General features: G+C 47.3%; 1 protein-coding gene across 2 annotated transcripts in view; it reads right to left on the bottom strand.

Moving 5' to 3' along the window:
- Window positions 1-19,240, bottom strand: part of LOC138579502 (uncharacterized) — a 1,088,345-nt gene that overhangs the window by 849,880 nt on the left and 219,225 nt on the right. For both annotated transcript variants that reach the window (XM_069649821.1, XM_069649823.1), the window contains exon 3: window positions 2,748-2,903. In XM_069649821.1, the coding sequence (XP_069505922.1) occupies window positions 2,748-2,903 (156 nt within the window). The remainder of the gene's footprint in view (window positions 1-2,747; window positions 2,904-19,240) is intronic.

The raw sequence follows: 19,240 nt of genomic DNA, 5'->3' as shown, positions 1-19,240 counted from the left end.
TCTATTGGCAAGTTTGATGTGGACTGACTTGGCACTGGACGGTTTATAGTCAAAATGTCGAAAACAAAAAAGTCGAAAACAATAATGTTGAAAAAGAAATGTCGATTCTTTTTTTTTTTAATGGGGGTCCCCCCCCCCCAAACCCCTGTTTATGTTTTATAGCTTAACCCAAAAAAACAAACAAATAAAAAAAAAAAATTCTCTAGCTTTCGAACATGATAGCTTGGGGAAGCATGATGTTTAAGGCACACATACAGGCACTACATTTGCCCATCTTTGTTCCCCCAGTCTTTGATAGCCTTATTGATGTTATCCATGACTGTACACTCTCTTGTGACAAGTCCTTCATTTTTCTGAGGTGTGTGAGGTGTGTGAGGATTGCCTCATGTCATGCCTCCCGTACAACTTCCATCCCCATGACCTGCACCACCTCGTCCCAAACCGGGGACCTTAGTGGTCTGTTCCCCATTATGATCTGCCTACTGGATGATAGCCATCACTGGTATGTGTGTCAATGGGATAGTGAGGACTATAATGCAGTGGATTTTCTGTAGTCATTATGGGTGGCCGCTGGGCCAGACACTACCTGGATGCCTGTGCCCTCATCAGCCCTTTCCTCTGAAATGTTCAGTAACACAATAATCCTAAAAGAGTTAGAAGATCCCTGACCCTGCCCTGCTCACGTGACCAAAGACACCAATTGGTGTACAGAAATTCATAATGATATAATAAGATAGGTTATGTATAACGCGCTTAATACCCATAGGTTTCTAAGCGCGGACCCGGGAATCGAACCCGTGTTGCTCCGTGTCGTCTTGCTTCCAAGGCAAGCACGTTGCCGCTGAGCTATGCTCCTAAATAATGCCTTTATTAATAAACTGACTCTCATACAGAAGGGTACTGCTACCAAGCAACTGCCGGGCAAATCTCCTAAACGCCCACAGAGGTCAAAAATCCCTCAGTGAAATTTGAATTTTAGCCGGTAAATGAAGGTCAAATGATTGATATCATTGGCAGGATAAAACCCACAAAATGCAGAGGTGATCTCTGTCCGGCAACTATAGTGAAAGCATGTGCCCCTCAGCTGGCCCCGCTTATCAGTAAATGTATAAGAAAATTGTGTCCCATATTGTATAAAAAAGGCATAGATTTCCCCACTTATAAAAAAGGCCTCAATGGACCCTGATGTGCCTGGTAACTATCGGCCTATAACTAAGGTGCCATTCCTATTGAAGATTCTTGATAATGTGGCCCATATCCAGGTTGAGGAATTCTTATTGAATTATAAGATCTTAGGAGAGAAACAGACAGGTTTTTTGCACACAGCACTGAATCCGCCCTAAAGGACCTGAAAAATAACCTCTTTAAAGCCTTTGAGGCAGGTGAGACGGTCTTGCTGGGATCACTTGATTTATCTGCAGCATTCGACCTGGTGGATGATGCCACACTACAGCAGGCCGCCTTTTTCTCTGCTACAGCAACCGCCGGGATAAAATAATTTTTGTAGTGGTCGCACAGCCAATGTATTTTATAAAAACGCAATCGCCGCAGAATTCCCAGTAATTTGTGGGGTACCACAGGGCTTGTGTACATCACCCAAACTGTTCAACTTATTTATGTTACCTTCGTTTGAACAACTAGACCGAGGGGGCATTGTGTACGCAAACTATGCGGATGATATACAATGACCGATCACCCTTACTGGGAACTTTGTCATTGACTCTCTGGCCATTAATGCCATCTATGGCCGCCTTCAACTTTGGGTGCGCACAAATGGTCTGGCTCTCAACGACTCCAAGACTGAATTTTTGGTCATGGGCACCACCACGCAGCTATGGCAGCTAGGCCCAGAATATCAAAGCTTTAACATAGCAGGTTGCACTATTCCCAATCAATCTAAAGTTAAGACACTAGAGGTGACCCTAAACAAAGAACTGAACATGAAGATGCAAGTAGGGAGTCTTGTCGCTAACTCCTCCTACCATCTTAAAATTCTTGCCCAGCTAAGACCTTTTTTGAACACCACCAACTGTGCCACCATTGCGAGAGCCATAATTGGAGCCAAACTTGATTATTGCTCCAGCCTTCTGATGGGCATTGCCAAAGGCGAAGTAATGCGGTTGCAGGTGACATAGAACGCCGTTCGCATAGTTGAAGGTCTCCGGGGAGCGGATCACGTGTCTGCAGCTCGGGTAGCTCTGCACTGGCTTCCTATTAGCAACTGGATCATGTTTAGAGTCTAGTGCATTACACATACATGTCTATATGGAACTAGCCCCAAATATTGGTTTAACTGTCTCCACTGGCTCCCATCCCAGAAGGGTGCTGAGATCCAATAACACATGTCTCCTGGTCATTCCACAAGCACGATTGACAAATGTTTCACAGGGTTCCTTTCCTTTTGGAGCCCCAAAAATATGGAATGCACTACCGCCAGACCTAAGAGTTTGTACCTCTTTCCCAGCCTTCAAACGAGGATTAAAAACTGTTCTGTTTAAATAATCCCTTTGCATCTTACTGTTCCGTGCCCATCCCTTGAGGCCGGATGCGCACTCATGCCTTTGGGCTCTTGTCTATGCGCCGTAGATATACAAAAAAATAAAAAGTTCTTCTGATGGGATGCGCCTCAGCACTTTTCACTGGTGCCATGCAGGTGTCTATGGATTTGATGTCCGTATGGGGCTGAGCAGGGGTTTTGCTCTTCTACTTATTCCTGTTCCCAAAAATGCACACTGCTATGAACTTACTTGTTAAAGCAGAGCGTGCAATGGTAGGTGTAGTAATGATCTGGGCACTACTGCCTGGTGACGCCCTTATAGTTGACCGGGCACTTCGGCCTGATGATGGCCCATTGGTTGCAGGTGTTTGGGTGTGCGCCAGTTCATGCAGATCACGGAAGGTCTCTGTTGAGAAAAAAAGCGACAAGTGGTCAGTCAGTTCACACCAAATAGCTGAACATGTGCCTATAGTACAATGATCTTCATGGCTTACAATAGTCAGCTGTTTGGATATTCATCTTTGCATGTTTGTGAAAGTTAGTCTAGTGGGCATGACACCTTCCTGTCCCTAGCATGTGCTATCATCTGTAACAAAATTACCTACCTGGCCCTGGGGGTGATGGTTGGATGAGGTGGCAATGGGCCTGGGTGCTGCCCCATGCTGTGATGCGGTTTTCAGAGGAGAAGGAAAGGGCATCCTGAAGACCACCCTCCTCTCCCCACGGCTGTAGCAGGGGATTGTCATCAAAGACATGCCCACCCGTTGCCTTCCCCTTTAAGCGGTCTTACTGCCTATGCAGATCATCAGAGCCCCGTTACCCAAGTCATGGAAGGTGGGTAAAAGCCTAACTAAATCTCTGACTGTGAACAGGGCCGGCCCAGCAGTGCACCACATAGTGTGGTTGTTGTGGGATATCAGTGGGGAAATGCTATGTGAATATGGTTTGTATAGCGGGACAGAGGAACAGGTTTGAAAAACAAGATGACGGATGAGCCTAAAGAAGGATTGATAGATGGGGGTGGTTGATGCCAAAGTAAGGGGAGGCACAGAGGACATGGAAATAGAAGTATGAGGAAGAGGCATGAAAGGGAAGGCTGAGGTGGAAGAAGAAGGTAATAGAGAAAGAAAGTGCAGCCAACAAAAAGAGTATGAAGGAAATCTGATGGCTAGCATGAAGGACCAGGGTGGAGAAAGGGAACAGCGGCTGCAGGAGATATCTGGTACAAATGAAACCAGGAAGGGAGAGGCAGATATTGGAGAGAGGAAGGAGGGTGGAAAGAGAGAGTTGCAGAAAATACTGGAGAGAGAAAGACGTGTGGAAGGAGATGTCAGGAAGAGGTTAGGAGATACTCTGAAAGAGAGTTGGTAGATGGTGAGGAGCAGGCCTACCCACTCCTTAGAAAAGGGCGAACCAGAGCGGGGTGAAGCTATAAGCACCTAGCAGTGCAATAAGGAGCTGGAGGATGAGTGTCAACTGGAAAGGAGCGGATAGAATGTTCCTGAGCGATCCCAATAGGAACAAGAAATCAGCAAACTGTCAAGGAGGAAAGTAAGGACAAGTCATTGGAGAATAGTGTCAGGCCCGTGAGACAGTGTGTTGGTGTGAGAATGTGAGATCCACCCTGCCTTTTAGTTGAGTTTCTATGGTTTTGCTCACTGCTTCAGTGCCCAAACCTCTGCCCTTGCCCAGGCCTACAGTGCAGGCGCACATGGGGCCCATCTTCTAGGATTCCCAGAACTGAATACAAGAAGCAGAGGACCAGAGATGGTAAACCAAAGAGACAGGGAAGAAGTTTGAGAATCACTTAAACCCTCAGGACTGTAAATGACACAGTCTAAACCCTCCACATTTTCTACAGTAGGGAGTGAACAAAGGAGATTTGCAACCTAAAATCCTCAAACTGTTACAAGCACAGAGAAGACATCCTACTATTGCCAAGTAAGTTCTATGTTGGTATTTTCCTTGTTTTGAATTGCAACTAATAAATCTTTGTTAAACTTTGACTTCTCTGGTACCTACTAGTGTTAATCATACTTGGCTTCGTAACATGCAACAGACAGCACATCCTTAATGACTGTGCTTGAAAGTGGATGCTGTAGTAGATGATTGGTGAATGGAGTCAGATAGTTCATTCTGTGGCTACTTTCATGCCTTAGATGAATCAGGCAGTGACACTGGTTGTCTTGGTAATCTCTGTAAAGACATCCAATAGATAAATTAGCAGTACATACGTTTTGTGTTACTCCCATTTAGTTGATCATTTTGTCTTTCGTGGGTCTCTTGTCATTGCAACAATGTTGTTTTGCTTACGTAAAGGTGCCAATACCTGGACTGCTTTAGGTGCATGCACCCATGAAATTCATTAGACTTCAAAAATGTAACCATTACATTGTTGTTAGGGACAACAGATTCATTAAGTACTCCTCACCAGCAATCTGTGATGCGGCTCCAACCTCATCATCACCAGCACCTATCACACTTATAATATCCAAAACAAAAGAGGTGATGGCTGGAAGGTTTACCATTAATCTTAGCCTCTGACATCTCTCTGAGCAACCCTCCAGACCATCGTACTTTGCCTGCCAAGCCATTAAAGTAAGGGCAACGACCAAGCCTGATTTGCATAATGTCTTTCCCCTGTCTTTAATGGTTTAGCCGGCCAAGAACGATGATATGGAGGGTTGTCCAGAGTGATGCCAGATCTCACGATCAATTCTAAATCTTCCAGTAATCCCCTCTTTTGTATTACACTTGTAATATCCACCACACGTGTGGCCTTCAACCATCTTAAGCACCCTTCCTGTGGTCATGCATTCCTGCCTGTGCTCCAACAGGAAATGTTGGATCCTACTGACTGTGCCATCTCTGTTTTCAGCCCTTTGTGGTGTAGGTGTCATTGGACACAGCTATCACCTTGTCCAACATGATATCCCAGAGCTGAGCACACATGCTGGAGACGGTTTTGGCCATCAGCTAGCACAGCATCCTAGGTGGCTTTGTAGTGATTGCCTCTGCCTTCACAGTAAAGTTCTTCTCACAGAATTCAGACTTTCCCAGAACCCATCTCCGTTATTCGCACTTGCAGTGTGAGGGGCGTCGAAGGAAATCCCACCATTTCCTTATGAGGGGAGTGAGCCACAGGGGACTGGGATGCTGAACGCTATCTTATGTTCTTCCCACAGGATGGATGGAATCCCACTGCCTTCTCACCCTCACAGACATATGGTAATTCTTTGACCCAGTCAAACATATTAAATACCCGAAAGGATGAACTCTATCTACAAGTCCCAGCAGGCATCAGTAAAACCTACTCTCAATACACTGGAGTAAGCAAGCGTAAACACTTCCATCCTTAGACTATGCCAGCAGGAAATAACACTCAAAATAGGAATACCTGCTGTGGATAAACATGTTACTGAAAGAACTAGTGCGAACCAGAATGTACCAAAGGACTATTTAAGGGAATATGAGGATGTTCATGAGAGACAGAGTTGGCAAACTCCTACGATGGAACCTGTCAATGGTCAGCTGCATCAATGATGAATTGATATGGGGCAAGAGGACTTCTTCCCACTGTGAAGGCCTAGAATGAGGATTCTGAAAGATTCTTGTTAGGTTTTACATCGCCAACCTGACAAATGACCTATAAATGAGGAGGCCTGGAGCGCGGCTATGTTTGTAGAGGTCAGGCCCAATGCAGTGAAGACATCTATGGTCTTTTGTCTTGCAAGACAAATACAGAGGTTTCTGTTTGACAGTCAGAGAAATCTTCATCCACGGAAGCTCACACAGTTCATCAAAGATCGGCATGGCATAACCCAAAAGCAGTTAATAGAGGGTCCTTAACTATCACAGAGCAGACCGCTTGTGGTCAAAAACTAGAGGGCGTGCCAGTGATTCCTCTCCTACAGAGTCATGTATCTGAGCCATGTCTGAGCTGAAGTGGAATTCCAAGATGGCACCACAATATCAGAAAGCTCTTAAAGGTTTGGAAACAACTGTTAGGTCAGCAGCTCAACAATTACAAACTAACCAATCTGAAAGAGAGGCTACGGTAGTTCAAAACTAACACCAGAAACCTTAAACCCATCAGAGAACACAAAACTTAAGAACCAATCATGGGCCAGCTTATGGAGCCCCTCCACAGCCATGGAGCTGTTAGCTCCATGGCTGCCTCCAAAACCCTACTGACTCCGCCCTGGTGAATGGAGCAATTATCGGTCCATTCCAAGGTTGGCGGGCCCAGTAATTCCCCATTCACCAGGGCCCTTCCCCATTCCCATTTGAGCCCCCATAGGGCTCAATGGGAATGGGGAAGGAACTAATAACAGTACCGTAAATTACGGTACCGTTATTAGTTCTAAAGTCCCTTTGCGGATCCCGTCCTTAACGCCTAGGACCCTGCAAAGGGAACTCGTAGTAGGGCGGTAAGGGTGTAACGGCACCGGTCTCGTTACCGGTGACCGTTAACCCTTACTGCCCTACTCGGAATGAGGCCCAATTGCAGAGTTCATTAGTAACACATAATGTTGCAAGCCTGGATACAAGATGAAGATGGGAACAGCATGATCCAGGACCACCATAAGAAAGGGTGACGCACAGTGAATCAATGTAGTGCAGAAAAGTCAAATCCAGCATTGGCCACAAGACGGTGATGGTGAAACAAGAATGTATCAGGACAGACTCCTGCAGAAGTAGGCTGGAGGGGGCAGGGGGAGCAGGGTAGAAGAATCAAGCAAAACAGGCAACACCTGTGTGTGAGAAGGGGGGGCCCAAGGGAACATCACGGGGGGACCAGAGGCCTGGGGATGGCCTGTGGGGACAGAGGGAGTAAACACGTGTTTGTGCATGCTTACCTGCTGTCTGGGCAGGGGATCGGGCCCTGGATCCTCCTGGTCCGAACAGGTCCAAACAGGAATTGCCTTTTCTTTGTCTGCCCTTCGCTTCAGACGCCTGGGCAAGAGACGCCCTTGATCTAAGAGTTAACAGCAGGAAGGAGGAGGAAGGGCTAAGAAGGTGGGCAGTGCTTAGGCCAGGTGACCCAGATCCACTTGCACCTGCTCCCCATCGGCAAAAGAAAAGAGGCTGGAGGGCTCCTTAAGTAGGGAAAAAGAGCGGCAACCAGGAAGGCACCAGGTGGGCGGGGTTTAGGCTAGGTGACCTAGATCCACTTGCACCTGCTCCCCATCTGCAAAGGAAAAGAGGCTAGAGGGCTCCTTAAGAAGGGAAAAAGAGCGGCAACCAGGAAGGCACCACGTGGGCGGGGCTTGCTATGTGGGGAAAAAGAGCGGCAACCAGGAAGGCACCAGGTGGGTGGGGCTGGGAACCACTACCTGGGCAGAAAGAAGATAAGATTCTGGAGGCTGCAAAATATAATTTTTGGTTACAGAATAGCAATAATCTTTGAACTGGGAAAAGTGTTGCTGTGGGCAAAAACTCCAGATAGAGGTTCCCAAAAGGAGAATGCAGTTCTAAAGGAAGGCCTGATGATTGGGTCAATCCTTGAAGATCCACAGAAAGAGATCTCTGGCAAGAGGGTAAGACAAGATTGTCCACCTGAAAAGAACCCTGAATGGGGAGTAGGGGGTGGATAAATACTCATTCAACCTGAAGTAACGGTCTGGGAGAGACCGGATGAGAATGCTGAGAAACCCCAGGATATGGGAGAGACTTGATGTGAATGCTGAATAACCCAAGGTTTGGGAGAGACCCAATTTGAATGCTGAAATATCCAGGGTTTGGGAGACACATGATGTGAATACTGAACAACCTAAGGCTTGGAAGGGATATGAAGGGAATTCTGAGAAAGGCTAGGGTGAGACCTGCTGTGAGGTTTGAAAAACACAAGGTCTGAGAGAGGCATACGAGTGAATGCTGCGTAGCTGAGGAGAAGCCTGAACAGTGAAAACAACTGAGAAGCTTGAAAGCTGGGAGAGGTCTAGAGAAATGTGGTGAAAGCAGAGAGTCTGAAGTAGAATCCAGACTGAGTAACTCCTGGGAAAGCATTCCCAGAGGAACCCTTTCTGATCCGTTGTGTTAGACTTCGGTTGGAAATTTGAGGGTAGGTTTTGTTGAACACTTTTGTTAGCTAAGGCTTTGAACATTTGTGGCTGAGGCTACGAACTCATTAAGAATAGGGCTTGAGAACATTTTTGTTGACCACTGCATTGAACAATATTTTGTTGACTACGATATCCTTGGAGGGACAAGGACCGTTAAACTGGGTTAATACTTCAATATTATCATCTACCTCAGAGCTGTGGAATACCTGCAGGAACACCCTTATTATGTCTAACTACTTCTTTAGTTCCTATAAGCTTTTAGACCAACCCCTTCCCTGGCAACATACTGAATAAAAGCACTACAAGGATAGAGATTCACAGGTGGCATTTCTCTGCCATACCACAATCGTCGGCTGGTTTCTGTCCTGTACTCATTTTACATGGATGGCTCTCTGATGCTTTGATTCAGGTGAGACCGAGTCCCTTACTGGTGGCCATGCCCCATGTTTTGCAGTGCTAGTGCAGTGTACCCTGATCCGGTAACAAGAGTTTCTGCATGCAATGATGTATTTAGGGTAATATTGCATGCAGCATCCTGATTCTATCCCTCCACATAATTAATGTTACTGCAGGCTTGGTGGTAAAGGAAAAGCTGTGCAGAGAACAAGAAGCAAAGAACACTGCATGTATAACAGTAAATACTGCACACAACTATTATGGGTGTTTTATCAGAAAACTGATAATGACTTTGTTTGAGTCTGAGGCAGTTGATCCCACACTGACTGTAGATATAGCAGTGTCCTGTGCATCTTGAGCACAGCAAAGGAGAATGCCAGGACAACAGAAATGATAAGAGCCTAGCAGGTACTGACACCCACTATCCCATTATGGCTGTTCTTGAAAGAAAAATGAATGTAGTCATTTGAATATCAGGGACGGTCTCTGGGATGGGGAAAGCCTTTTTCAAGTTTCCAAGAGAAAGCCAATGTGTGTCAGCTTCTGAGAAGGCATCAAGGAAGACTACTTTGTGATTATGGACATACAAAGCAAGAAGAGAAGGTCCAGGAGGGTTTGAACGGAAGCCTTGAGCATTAGCATATAGTTGGCACCTCACACCCACTGCGGCGGTCATAGGCATTTGTGTCCACCGGATAAGAACAACAATTATTGGCACTGCCAGGGCTCTACCCAGCAAGTCATTTACAAAACAGATGTCCCTCTACGTGAGCAGGTATATATAAGCCTCACAGCAACTGAGCAACTGAGTGTATATGGCTTAGGGTTTACAGACATTTTACTATCAGGGTGAGAGTTGTAACAAATTAAATGAGCCCTAAACCCATTGCACATTACCTGAATGAAGGATTTCAAGTTTCTCATTGTGACCCCTGCTCCTTGGTTCCCCCCACTCTTTGGCCAGACTCCCTGGGTCCTCTCCCCTCACCTACTTGTGAGGCAAAAAACCATCTTTGACTCCACTCTCCCTTTCTCCCCACACATCGGGACCTTGACAAGAAGTCCAATTTACAGTTGCATCTCCTCAGGGGCATTCTACTTTTCCTCACCTTCCCCCAGAAAGTCAACGTCTCCAGAGACCTGATTCTCCCTAGGCTAGACTACTGCAACAGCCTCTTCCTCAACCTGCCTCTTTCCTCCCTTCACCCCCTTCAACTAATCCAGAATAGGACTGTGAGACTTATCCTTGGCCCCATGCACAGGGACTACATCTCTCCAGCCCTAAAATCTCTTCTCCACTGGCTCCCGGTGACCGCTATGATCAAATTCAAGAACCCTTTGCATAATCCACAAGTCTGTGTCTGGGGCCTGGGACCTCTTTACATCCAGCTTGCCCTCCCTAAATACCTCCCGACCAGAGTCCTTTGGTCTTCTGGCTCCCACTCTCTGCAGGTCAAATGTTTCTCCAAGCAGAGAGTGGGAGGTCGATCCCTTTGTTCGGCTGGCTCCTCCCTCTGGAACGGCCTCCCTCCCCCCCAGACTTAAGCCGGATCTTCTCAAGTTACAGAAACTTCTCAAGACTTTCCTTTTCTCCTCCTTCTTCCCTCTCCCCCTCCCGTGCTAACTCTCCATCTGCCACTGCGACTGGGGCCTGATCCCTTCTGAGTCATACAGGGTCCAGACCACCCCCTACCAGTCCTCCCAGCATCCTCTGCCAGCACTTGCCCTTGGGCTCCTTTCTAGCCCAAGACTAGCCCATCTTGGTCTTCCCTGTCAACCGCACTCATAAACCCTTCCCCCAACTTCTCCTGTGCACTTGGCCCGCCCAGCACTTGCCTGCCCCAACTTATGGGGGTACCCCACTCTTGCACTTCTCCCTCTACCCCTCCCCCTGGCACTTACCACCTTGTCATGCACTTGCACGACAGGATTGTCACAAGGCCAATATAACCGTTTCTGTTGTTCTACTTTTTGATTCCCATTTCCCCCAAGCCTCCATTTTGTCTTGTGGCGCCTGGAAACACCTGTGTATAGGCACCATACAAATGTCCAAATGTCCTATAAATAAATATTTAAAAAATATGTGGTCATTCCTAGGATCCCAAATTCTCTTTGATGTTATGCAAATCAGGCATGTAATTTTACGCCTTCCACTTTCCCAGAAGTGATTTATTTATAGAATGTGGGTGACAAACTCACCAATTGTATTGTTTAAATAGTGAGTGAGAGACTGTTTTATTTACAGAAAGATATTTATTTACAAAGTTAGCCAGAGATTGTATTTACAGAGTGCCACTGGGAATCACAGGAGCACAAGCTTCCATTCAGAGACTGATGGAAAGGACAGTTTGAAATATACATTTACTTGAAGTCCTAAAATATCTTAATGAAACGATAGGTTATTTATAACGCGCTTAATACCCAGAGGTTTCTAAGCGTGGACCCGGGGATCGAACCTGTGTTGCTCCATGCCGTCTTGCTTCCAAGGCGCACGTTGCCCCTGAGCTATCCTCCCAAGATATCCTTGCTTTTGGCAGAACCATAGAAGTACATATTGAGAGACTCATGAAAGTTCTGGATTGACTGAAAGGTCAAGTGCCTCGAGAAAAATGGTTTTAATGATCCAGATCAGAAATTGAACAGATATAACAATTCTAATACTGGAATCTCCTTTTGGAATACATTTCAGTCCCTTCAAAAACTCAAAAAATGCTCTATGTGGTAGGAATCAAATACCTTGAAGTAGGAAGAATTCCAAGAGGTCTACATAAATGCATATTTCCCTCATACGAAGAAGAGGACATTGATGCACTCAACGAGTGTTAAAACACTTTAATTAGGACATCCATTGATATGTTAAAGATGCTAATAAACGGAGGGCGCTGTTGCGCACACTGCCGGATGGAGCTGTGTGTGTGAGCTCTGCAGGCAAGCTCGGGCCTGTGGCTCAACTTTTACAATATCGCCCGATTTTGGACCAAACTAGCTGATGTGGTATAAGAAGATGTTGCCAGTATGTTGACCACAAATGGAGTGAATCGGTGCAGCGGCTTGTGAGAAACATCGAGAGACCTGCGTGGCTGTGAGAGGCCTCCTCGTTAGCCCGGGAGACCGCAGGCGTTAGAGAGCAGCAACGCCACTCACGGCCGCAGCGCAAAAATCAACAGGCTGTTCTGCCCGATGCTTAGCGGAGACTGGAGACACAAAACCGTGGTTCTCTCGCCTGTAACTTAGCGTAGACTGAGAGACAATATCGCGGCTCTGCGGTGCAAAAGGTACGCTCCGCTGAAGGTGTGCATGCAGGCGCTCCAGCAACGTTACAGTCGATCGCCTGCACATGCACGCATCATATTGAAGAATCCAGACGGCGCGTAGTACAATCACCTATGGACACCATTATCAGAGGTGAGGCTGGCACGCGATCACTCCCCGAAATAGGCCCATAGTGCACCCCCATAAACAAGTACGCCACTGGCTGCACCAACGGCCCCGAACCACGGGCAGTAAATACGATTTGAAATTCCTGCCATACCACATCACCACCTGGGACCGGCCCCCGAATTACGTTGCAGCACGGGCCCTCCATTGAACTTGCTGGCCCCTTCTCCTGCGCGAGCACTGCAAACTATAAGCGCGGAAGGAGACCCGCTGAACTGCGAACCCGAGACCACTGAGGACTGCAAAGCTCCACCGGGGGATACAGCAGTATCCAAGCGGGGCTGACTGGACCCCTTAGAGGACATACGACTGCGTAGGGGAACGATGAGGCCATCTCCGCGACGCAGGGATATTAAGCGGCCAAAATAACGAACGCAGGCGACACCAACGCTGCTATTAGCTCCCGCACCCACGCCGGCCATCATGGACCCCCAGGCAGTCTTCACTCAATGTAGCAAGGCTTTGCAGACTTGAACGACAAATTAGATGGAATCAACGCAAATGTAACCACAGTCAGAAACCAATTTGAGAAACCCACCAACTGCATCACAGAGGCCGAGAATCTTATCAGCACCACCGAGGATGCGCTTTGAGTTGTTAGGGAATACAGTGACATAAATGGCCAAAGATCTGGGAACAGCGAAACTCAAATGCAAGGATTTGGAAGCCAGGTCCCGATGCAATAATGTGCGCATAGTGGGGAAGATGCGCTGAAAGCCCTGATGGAAGTAGCAGTGGAGGAATTACTCAGGGACTTGCTGGGCGACCCTGGCTGGTCCTCAATGTTTGTGGTTGAAAGAGCCCACAGATCCCTAGCCCCCGCCCCAAACTGGGGGCTTACCCGAGGCCCATTATAGCCAGATTGATGAACTATAGGGATAGGGATCTGGTCCTCTGGGCAGCGAGGGACAAACAGGAACTGAAGCTGGGCTCCAGTGTCATCAGGATCTTCCCAGATTACACGTTGGCTGTTCAAAAGGAGCGACGCTCATTTGTAGGCGTCAAGAAAATGCTACGTGACAGGGGAGTGCCCTATGCAATGCTGTATCCTGCCGGGCTCCGCCCACAGCATAATAACAAAACATACTGTTTTACTTTTCCTGAGGAAGCTGTCTCCTTTGTTGAATCCAGCATTCCAATGCCAGCTAAGCAGCCGCTCGGAGCCACCGGTGTAAGCGACGATGGCTAGTCACTACCAGGACGGGAAGACTTAAACAACTGACTAAATACCAGAATTAAAAACAATGAACATAAGGCTACGGTATCAGGTGCCCAAGGTCTGTATACTCTCTCTTTATGAATCCTTACTGTAATACATTACCACACTACTGAATGCCACTGATCATAATGTGTACTGGAAACATTCATGTTGGAAACCAAATGGGCAGCCACATTATGTTCCCCGCCTCGGCAGCCGCGAAAGCACTCCCAATGCAGGTGCATGGTTTTGTTGAGAAGAGTGGGATAAAGATGGGGGGGGCGCATAGTTGAAGTTTGGGGAACTATGAGGGGGGTAGCAGGAATGTGGGGAGTTAAAGTTAAAAATGCAGATACATACACAAGATGGTCATATAGAGACAGCAAGGGACACTTGATCATTAAGAATCCTGCTCGACATTGGATGGATGGCTGAAAAGGGCACAAAAGGATTTACACTAATAAGCTGCAGCATGAGGGGGCTGGGGATGCCACTGAAAACACAGAAAATAATGTCATACATTAACAGCATGGGCGCCCAGCGGATAAGACAGCACCAGGATAGGGCAGTCACTGCTTCTATACGTCTTACTCCAGCAGGGCACGGGGGGTACTTATTTTAATACACAAAGCACTAGCGTACACACACTTAGCCGCTGAGAGCGACTCGAAAGGACGGTATGTAATAGTCCACAGGAGACTTGCTGAAACAGAGGTACTTTTCATTCATCTCTATGGCCCTAACAGAGACGAGCCCAACTTCTATACCAAGGTCTTTCAGAAGTGCGCCAAATACCCCACTGCTCACATCATCATGGGTGGAGATTTTAACACGATACTGTGCACTCAATTGGACCGTACGTCCAGCAGCCCCAGAACACTCACCCAAGCAGCGCGCACAATACACACGCATATAGCCGACCTGAATATGCGTGATGTATGGCGATCCCTGCATGGGGAGAGTCGGGCATACACCTTTTACTCATCGGTGCATGACATGCACTCTAGGATCGACATGTGGCTCACATCGCATGGAGTCCTAGGTTGGGTATCTGAAGCAACAATATTACCCAGGATGCTATCGGACCATTCCCCGTTCCTGCTGTCCCTGTACATCCCCAAAGTCTCCCCACGGAGACCCCCATGGCGGTTTAAGGCAACAGCATTAACAGACCAGGTGTACAAGACAACCCTGACCCAACACATTGCAGAATATTTCAAGAATAATGACAGCACGGTCGAGAGTCAAGCGACTCTGTGGAAAGCCTTCAAAGTATATATAAGGGGGGGGGGTTGCCATGTCGACAGAGCTGGGAGTCCTTAAAGATATTCGCTGGGATCTTGGGAGGCGTGAGGGAAACATAGCGCAATTGCAGGAACAATACTCCAGTAATCCAACAGCCCAGATTAAACTAGACATTAAAACTCAGCTAGAAGAGTACAAAGAAACTGCAGAACGGGAAATTCGGTATTTTGATCGTCCGGCAGCCGCTCAGCGGTACGGCGAGCAAGAGCGCCGAGGTAAACTCCTAGCTAGGATGGTGAGGGGGGAGCGTGGCAATTCCAACATCCCTTGTATAACGCGACCAGACGGAGTGGTGGTCACTGATCAGGAAGAAATAGGGAAGGTCTTCTATGACTTTTACGCTGCCCTGTCCTCTCCCCAGAGTGTGGCCACGGATGATGCAATAGACAGATATCTAGCCAGGATTCCCACCACTCTCTTATCGCCTGAGACAAGGGATGCCCTTGAAAGCCCCCTGACCCAGTTGGAAATAGCCAATGCCATCAAATCCCTCCCAAACGGGAAGGCACCGGGGTCTGGGTGCCGAGTTCTATAAAGAGTTTGCCACAATATTGGTGCCACGACTCCTTGAGGTCTGGACCAAGGCTCTGGAGTCTGGTGAATTACCCGAAACAACACAAGAAGCAATCATCACTTTACAGCTAAAACCCGGGAAGCGACCTGAAGAGTGTGGTTCATACAGACCGCTCTCATTAATAAAGACAGATGCGAAGATATTCACTAAAATACTGGCCACACAATTGAACTTTTAATGCCACATATGGTCTACAAGGACCAGGCTGGCTTTGTTCTGGGTAGGTCCACAGCGACTAATATCCGGCGATGTTATAATATTATTGCATCGATACCTAAAGACACACAAGGGGTGGCGCTGGCATTGGACATGCAAAAGGCCTTCGATACGGTCTACTTGCCCTTCCTATTCAGGGTACTCAACAACTATGGGTTCGGGCCTAACTTTGTGAGATGGGTACGGATACTTTACACGAAACCGTATGCCAGAATCTGTGTTAATTGAATCCTATCAGTGATCCTGGAGTTGGCCGATGGCACAAGACAGGGATGCCCACCATCTCCATTATTATTTGCACTGGTTATAGAACTACTCGCAGATCTGCTGAGAGCACGGCATAGCAAGATGGGAATTTCTCTAGCGGGCAGGATAGAGATTATTAAGCTAAATGCGGACGACATAATGTTGTATTTAAAATACCCTGAAACTACCCTTGGCAGGGCTCTACGATCGGTAAAGGAATTCGGGGAATTTTCTGGGCTGAAGAAAAATTCGTCTAAGTCTGAGATCTTTCCCTTTAATGATGCCACTCGAAAACCTACAGAGCTACATTGACTCTTATGGGCCCCCAAACGGGTGAAATGCCTGGGCGTTGAAATAGCGCGTAATACGCAGATTGTTTGCGCTTCAAATTATGCATTACTTATAGAAGCGCCATGTGCCCCACTTGAAAGGTGGCGGTACTTACCTATCTCGTCAATGGGCAGTGAAAGTGAACAGACCCCCCTATAATACAGGTAGATCACCCAACAGAGTCAATAAAAGTACATCCCAGGAGGGAATGTGACCAAGACCAAGTGATAGTGATATGAAAGGCTTTTATTTGAAATTAGGGCAAGCAGTATCTACCCTGCTCACGCCGAGAGCGCTCTGCAGTAAACATGTTACACTTTGATTATATTTACAAGACACGTCATCACTGTGGGAAGGCCTAGGGGACACAAAAGAGATTGGGATTGGATACTAAGGGTAGGCACCTATAGGCGATATAGGGTCGGAGGCGGCTGATTGGTCCGAGGGCACGGGATAAGATGATGTGGTGTTCGGGGTCAGTCGGTCAGCTGGGCTCATCGGCCTGGTATTTCATGTCGATTCTTTGTGTATTCTTTGACATCCTAGCCTTGTAACATTTGCCCTTGTGGCCACACATTCTCATCCATTCAGAACTCTGACCTGCTCGTCCGGTGACAAGGCCTGTATTTTAACACTTGTGAAAACAGGGTTCTAAGGCAGGTTATTTATTGCTGATCATGAAGTAAACATCTCCCCATGTTCAAACACTTCTGAATATACTGGTTAGGGGGTAGAGCTCATGGGGTCAATGTATGGTCGGAGGTGTACATTTAATAACAGCACGGGGAAGTTTAGAATAGATGGCTGAGATGAGTGGGTCACAAAAGATACATATCACGATAGGCATGCATTTCCTTGTGGGGGTTCAGTGATTGAATGTCCAGACATCACTAACTCTCTGTTGACACCCAGATGGATTTGGAGGGAATCAAGACCCCTTTTGGAGTCTGGTTCCATGTCATACAATAGCTCGGGGTCTCGCAGACCACAATTGCACATGCGGTTTTTAGCACGTGGCTGGCCATTTTGTATTTAAATCACACTGGTTTAGCACATGTTTTATCTTTCATTTGACTAGGCCCTCTCATCATAACACAAAAGGGGAAACAAAAAGAGTGCATCACAGAGTAATCAAGGAATAAAACATATCATTGACTCGAGATTCATTTATTCATAAACGTGCGGGTTACAGCTCAGGGTCTATGGGTGTGCTCTTAGCTGGGAGTACAGCTAGCTAGGAGTGGCACTGTACATTCAACCTTGTAAAAAGTGAGATAGCGCGGTGTTGGTGTGTACAGGTTTATATTTGGTCAAACATTGTATTGTTACAGACTATTGCTATGAACATTCCAGAACAACAAGTTAATGTGCATTTGTACTTTTATCATAGCGCGTTAGCATAGGAACTTCTACCTACACGCGTGTGTGCACTTGTATTATTTACTCATAGGCCCCCTTAGCCTACCAGTTGGTTTGTACTATTTTGCATAGGAAATAAGGCACGCTTACTTTATCTATGTTAAAGCGAAAAAAAGGCACACAGCTCAAGGGTCCTTTTAACTGATGGCTCTGTCCTCGAGGGCACTGGGATTATATGTTTATGGCCGGGGTCTGTAGGATGGGGGGACAGGTTTATAGGGACAGATAGCTTTTGCTCTGGCCCCTGTTCTGGGCTGCGCTTGGGTCAGAGAAGGGAGATGGAAGGCAGAAGATACAGTGTGGATTTTGTTGCATTCTCGCAGCCAGCCTTCTCATGGGAACCAAGCAGTTGTGAAGACAGCACAGGGGAGGAGGTGGGGGGAGAAACTCGCTAACTATGCGCGCCTGACGAGGAGAGCTGCAGGGTTGAGTGAAAACTCTGCGGCTGTTTTAACATTGCAAACTGGAGTCTGTGGTTTGCAAGATGGAGTCTTATCCACCTCGGGTTTTACACGGTTATAAGGGGTGTATGCAAGGGGGTCGGAGCTCCTACAGATATTCACGCACAAACGGGTTCACAGTTCCTAAAGGTATTCCCGCATGAGTGATGCGGGGCTCTGGACCCAAAGCAGCCGTGGTTGGGCCTACCCAGGAAGTGTAGGAATAAGTGTGGGGGGGGGCAAAATGCCCCCTCCATCCACTCAGCAGGTTCGCCCTGGTCAAAACGATCATCCTGCCCAAACTATTCTATTTGTTCAGCACCGTCCCTGTATGGCCGGGCAGGTCATTCTTCACTAGAATTCAAGGGGCATGCGCGGCATTCGTCTGGAATGGGCAACCCAGAGTGAGCTGGTGGAGGCTTACCCAGACATACCCCCGAGTGACCTCTCTGCTCCAGATTTTGAATTAAACTACATCGCGGTGCAGGCGTATTATACCACATATTGGATAGATGGGAATCCCCGGGCACCGTACGCTGCGATTGAAACACATACACTTGGCCCATTGAAGCCAAAGTCAGAAATGACAACACTATTAACCCGGCATTGGTGACAATCTCGGCCTGGACCAGAATGATCGGCCATCCAGAACACGAGATCCTGTATCACCCAAATATGCCGCTATGGGAGGCTCATTATCTCCCCCCACCCCACACTGGATAAGATCCTCGCCGCTCACTGGAAGGAAAGGGGGATAGGCGATCTATTCATAGATAAACTGTTCGTCAGCTGGGAGGAGATCAATAAAACCATAGGGGGGAACCCTCTGCCGAAGCTACAATACCTAAGATTGCGCTCTGCCATGCAGAAGTGTGGGGCGTATTCCCTACTGAACTACAAATACATCCCGGCTGTTAGGCAGAATCCTGTGCAGTTCCCTTAGGGAACACTGCAAAAAGATTAAGACTACAGGTGTTGGCAGTAAACCCAATTAGTAGCAGTCTGTACCACCCAGATTTACCTGGTAGCTGTGGCTGAGCAGTCAGACTTCTCTCAGGAATAGTTAGGCAGTATATAGAGTATGAACAATAGGGCTAAAAATACAGTAGCACAAGC

This window comes from Ambystoma mexicanum, chromosome 3p (assembly GCF_040938575.1).
Source record: "Ambystoma mexicanum isolate Mex_15411 chromosome 3p, UKY_AmexF1_1, whole genome shotgun sequence".
Classification (NCBI taxonomy): domain Eukaryota; kingdom Metazoa; phylum Chordata; class Amphibia; order Caudata; family Ambystomatidae; genus Ambystoma; species Ambystoma mexicanum.
This window is presented reverse-complemented; position numbering and strand designations above follow the sequence as displayed.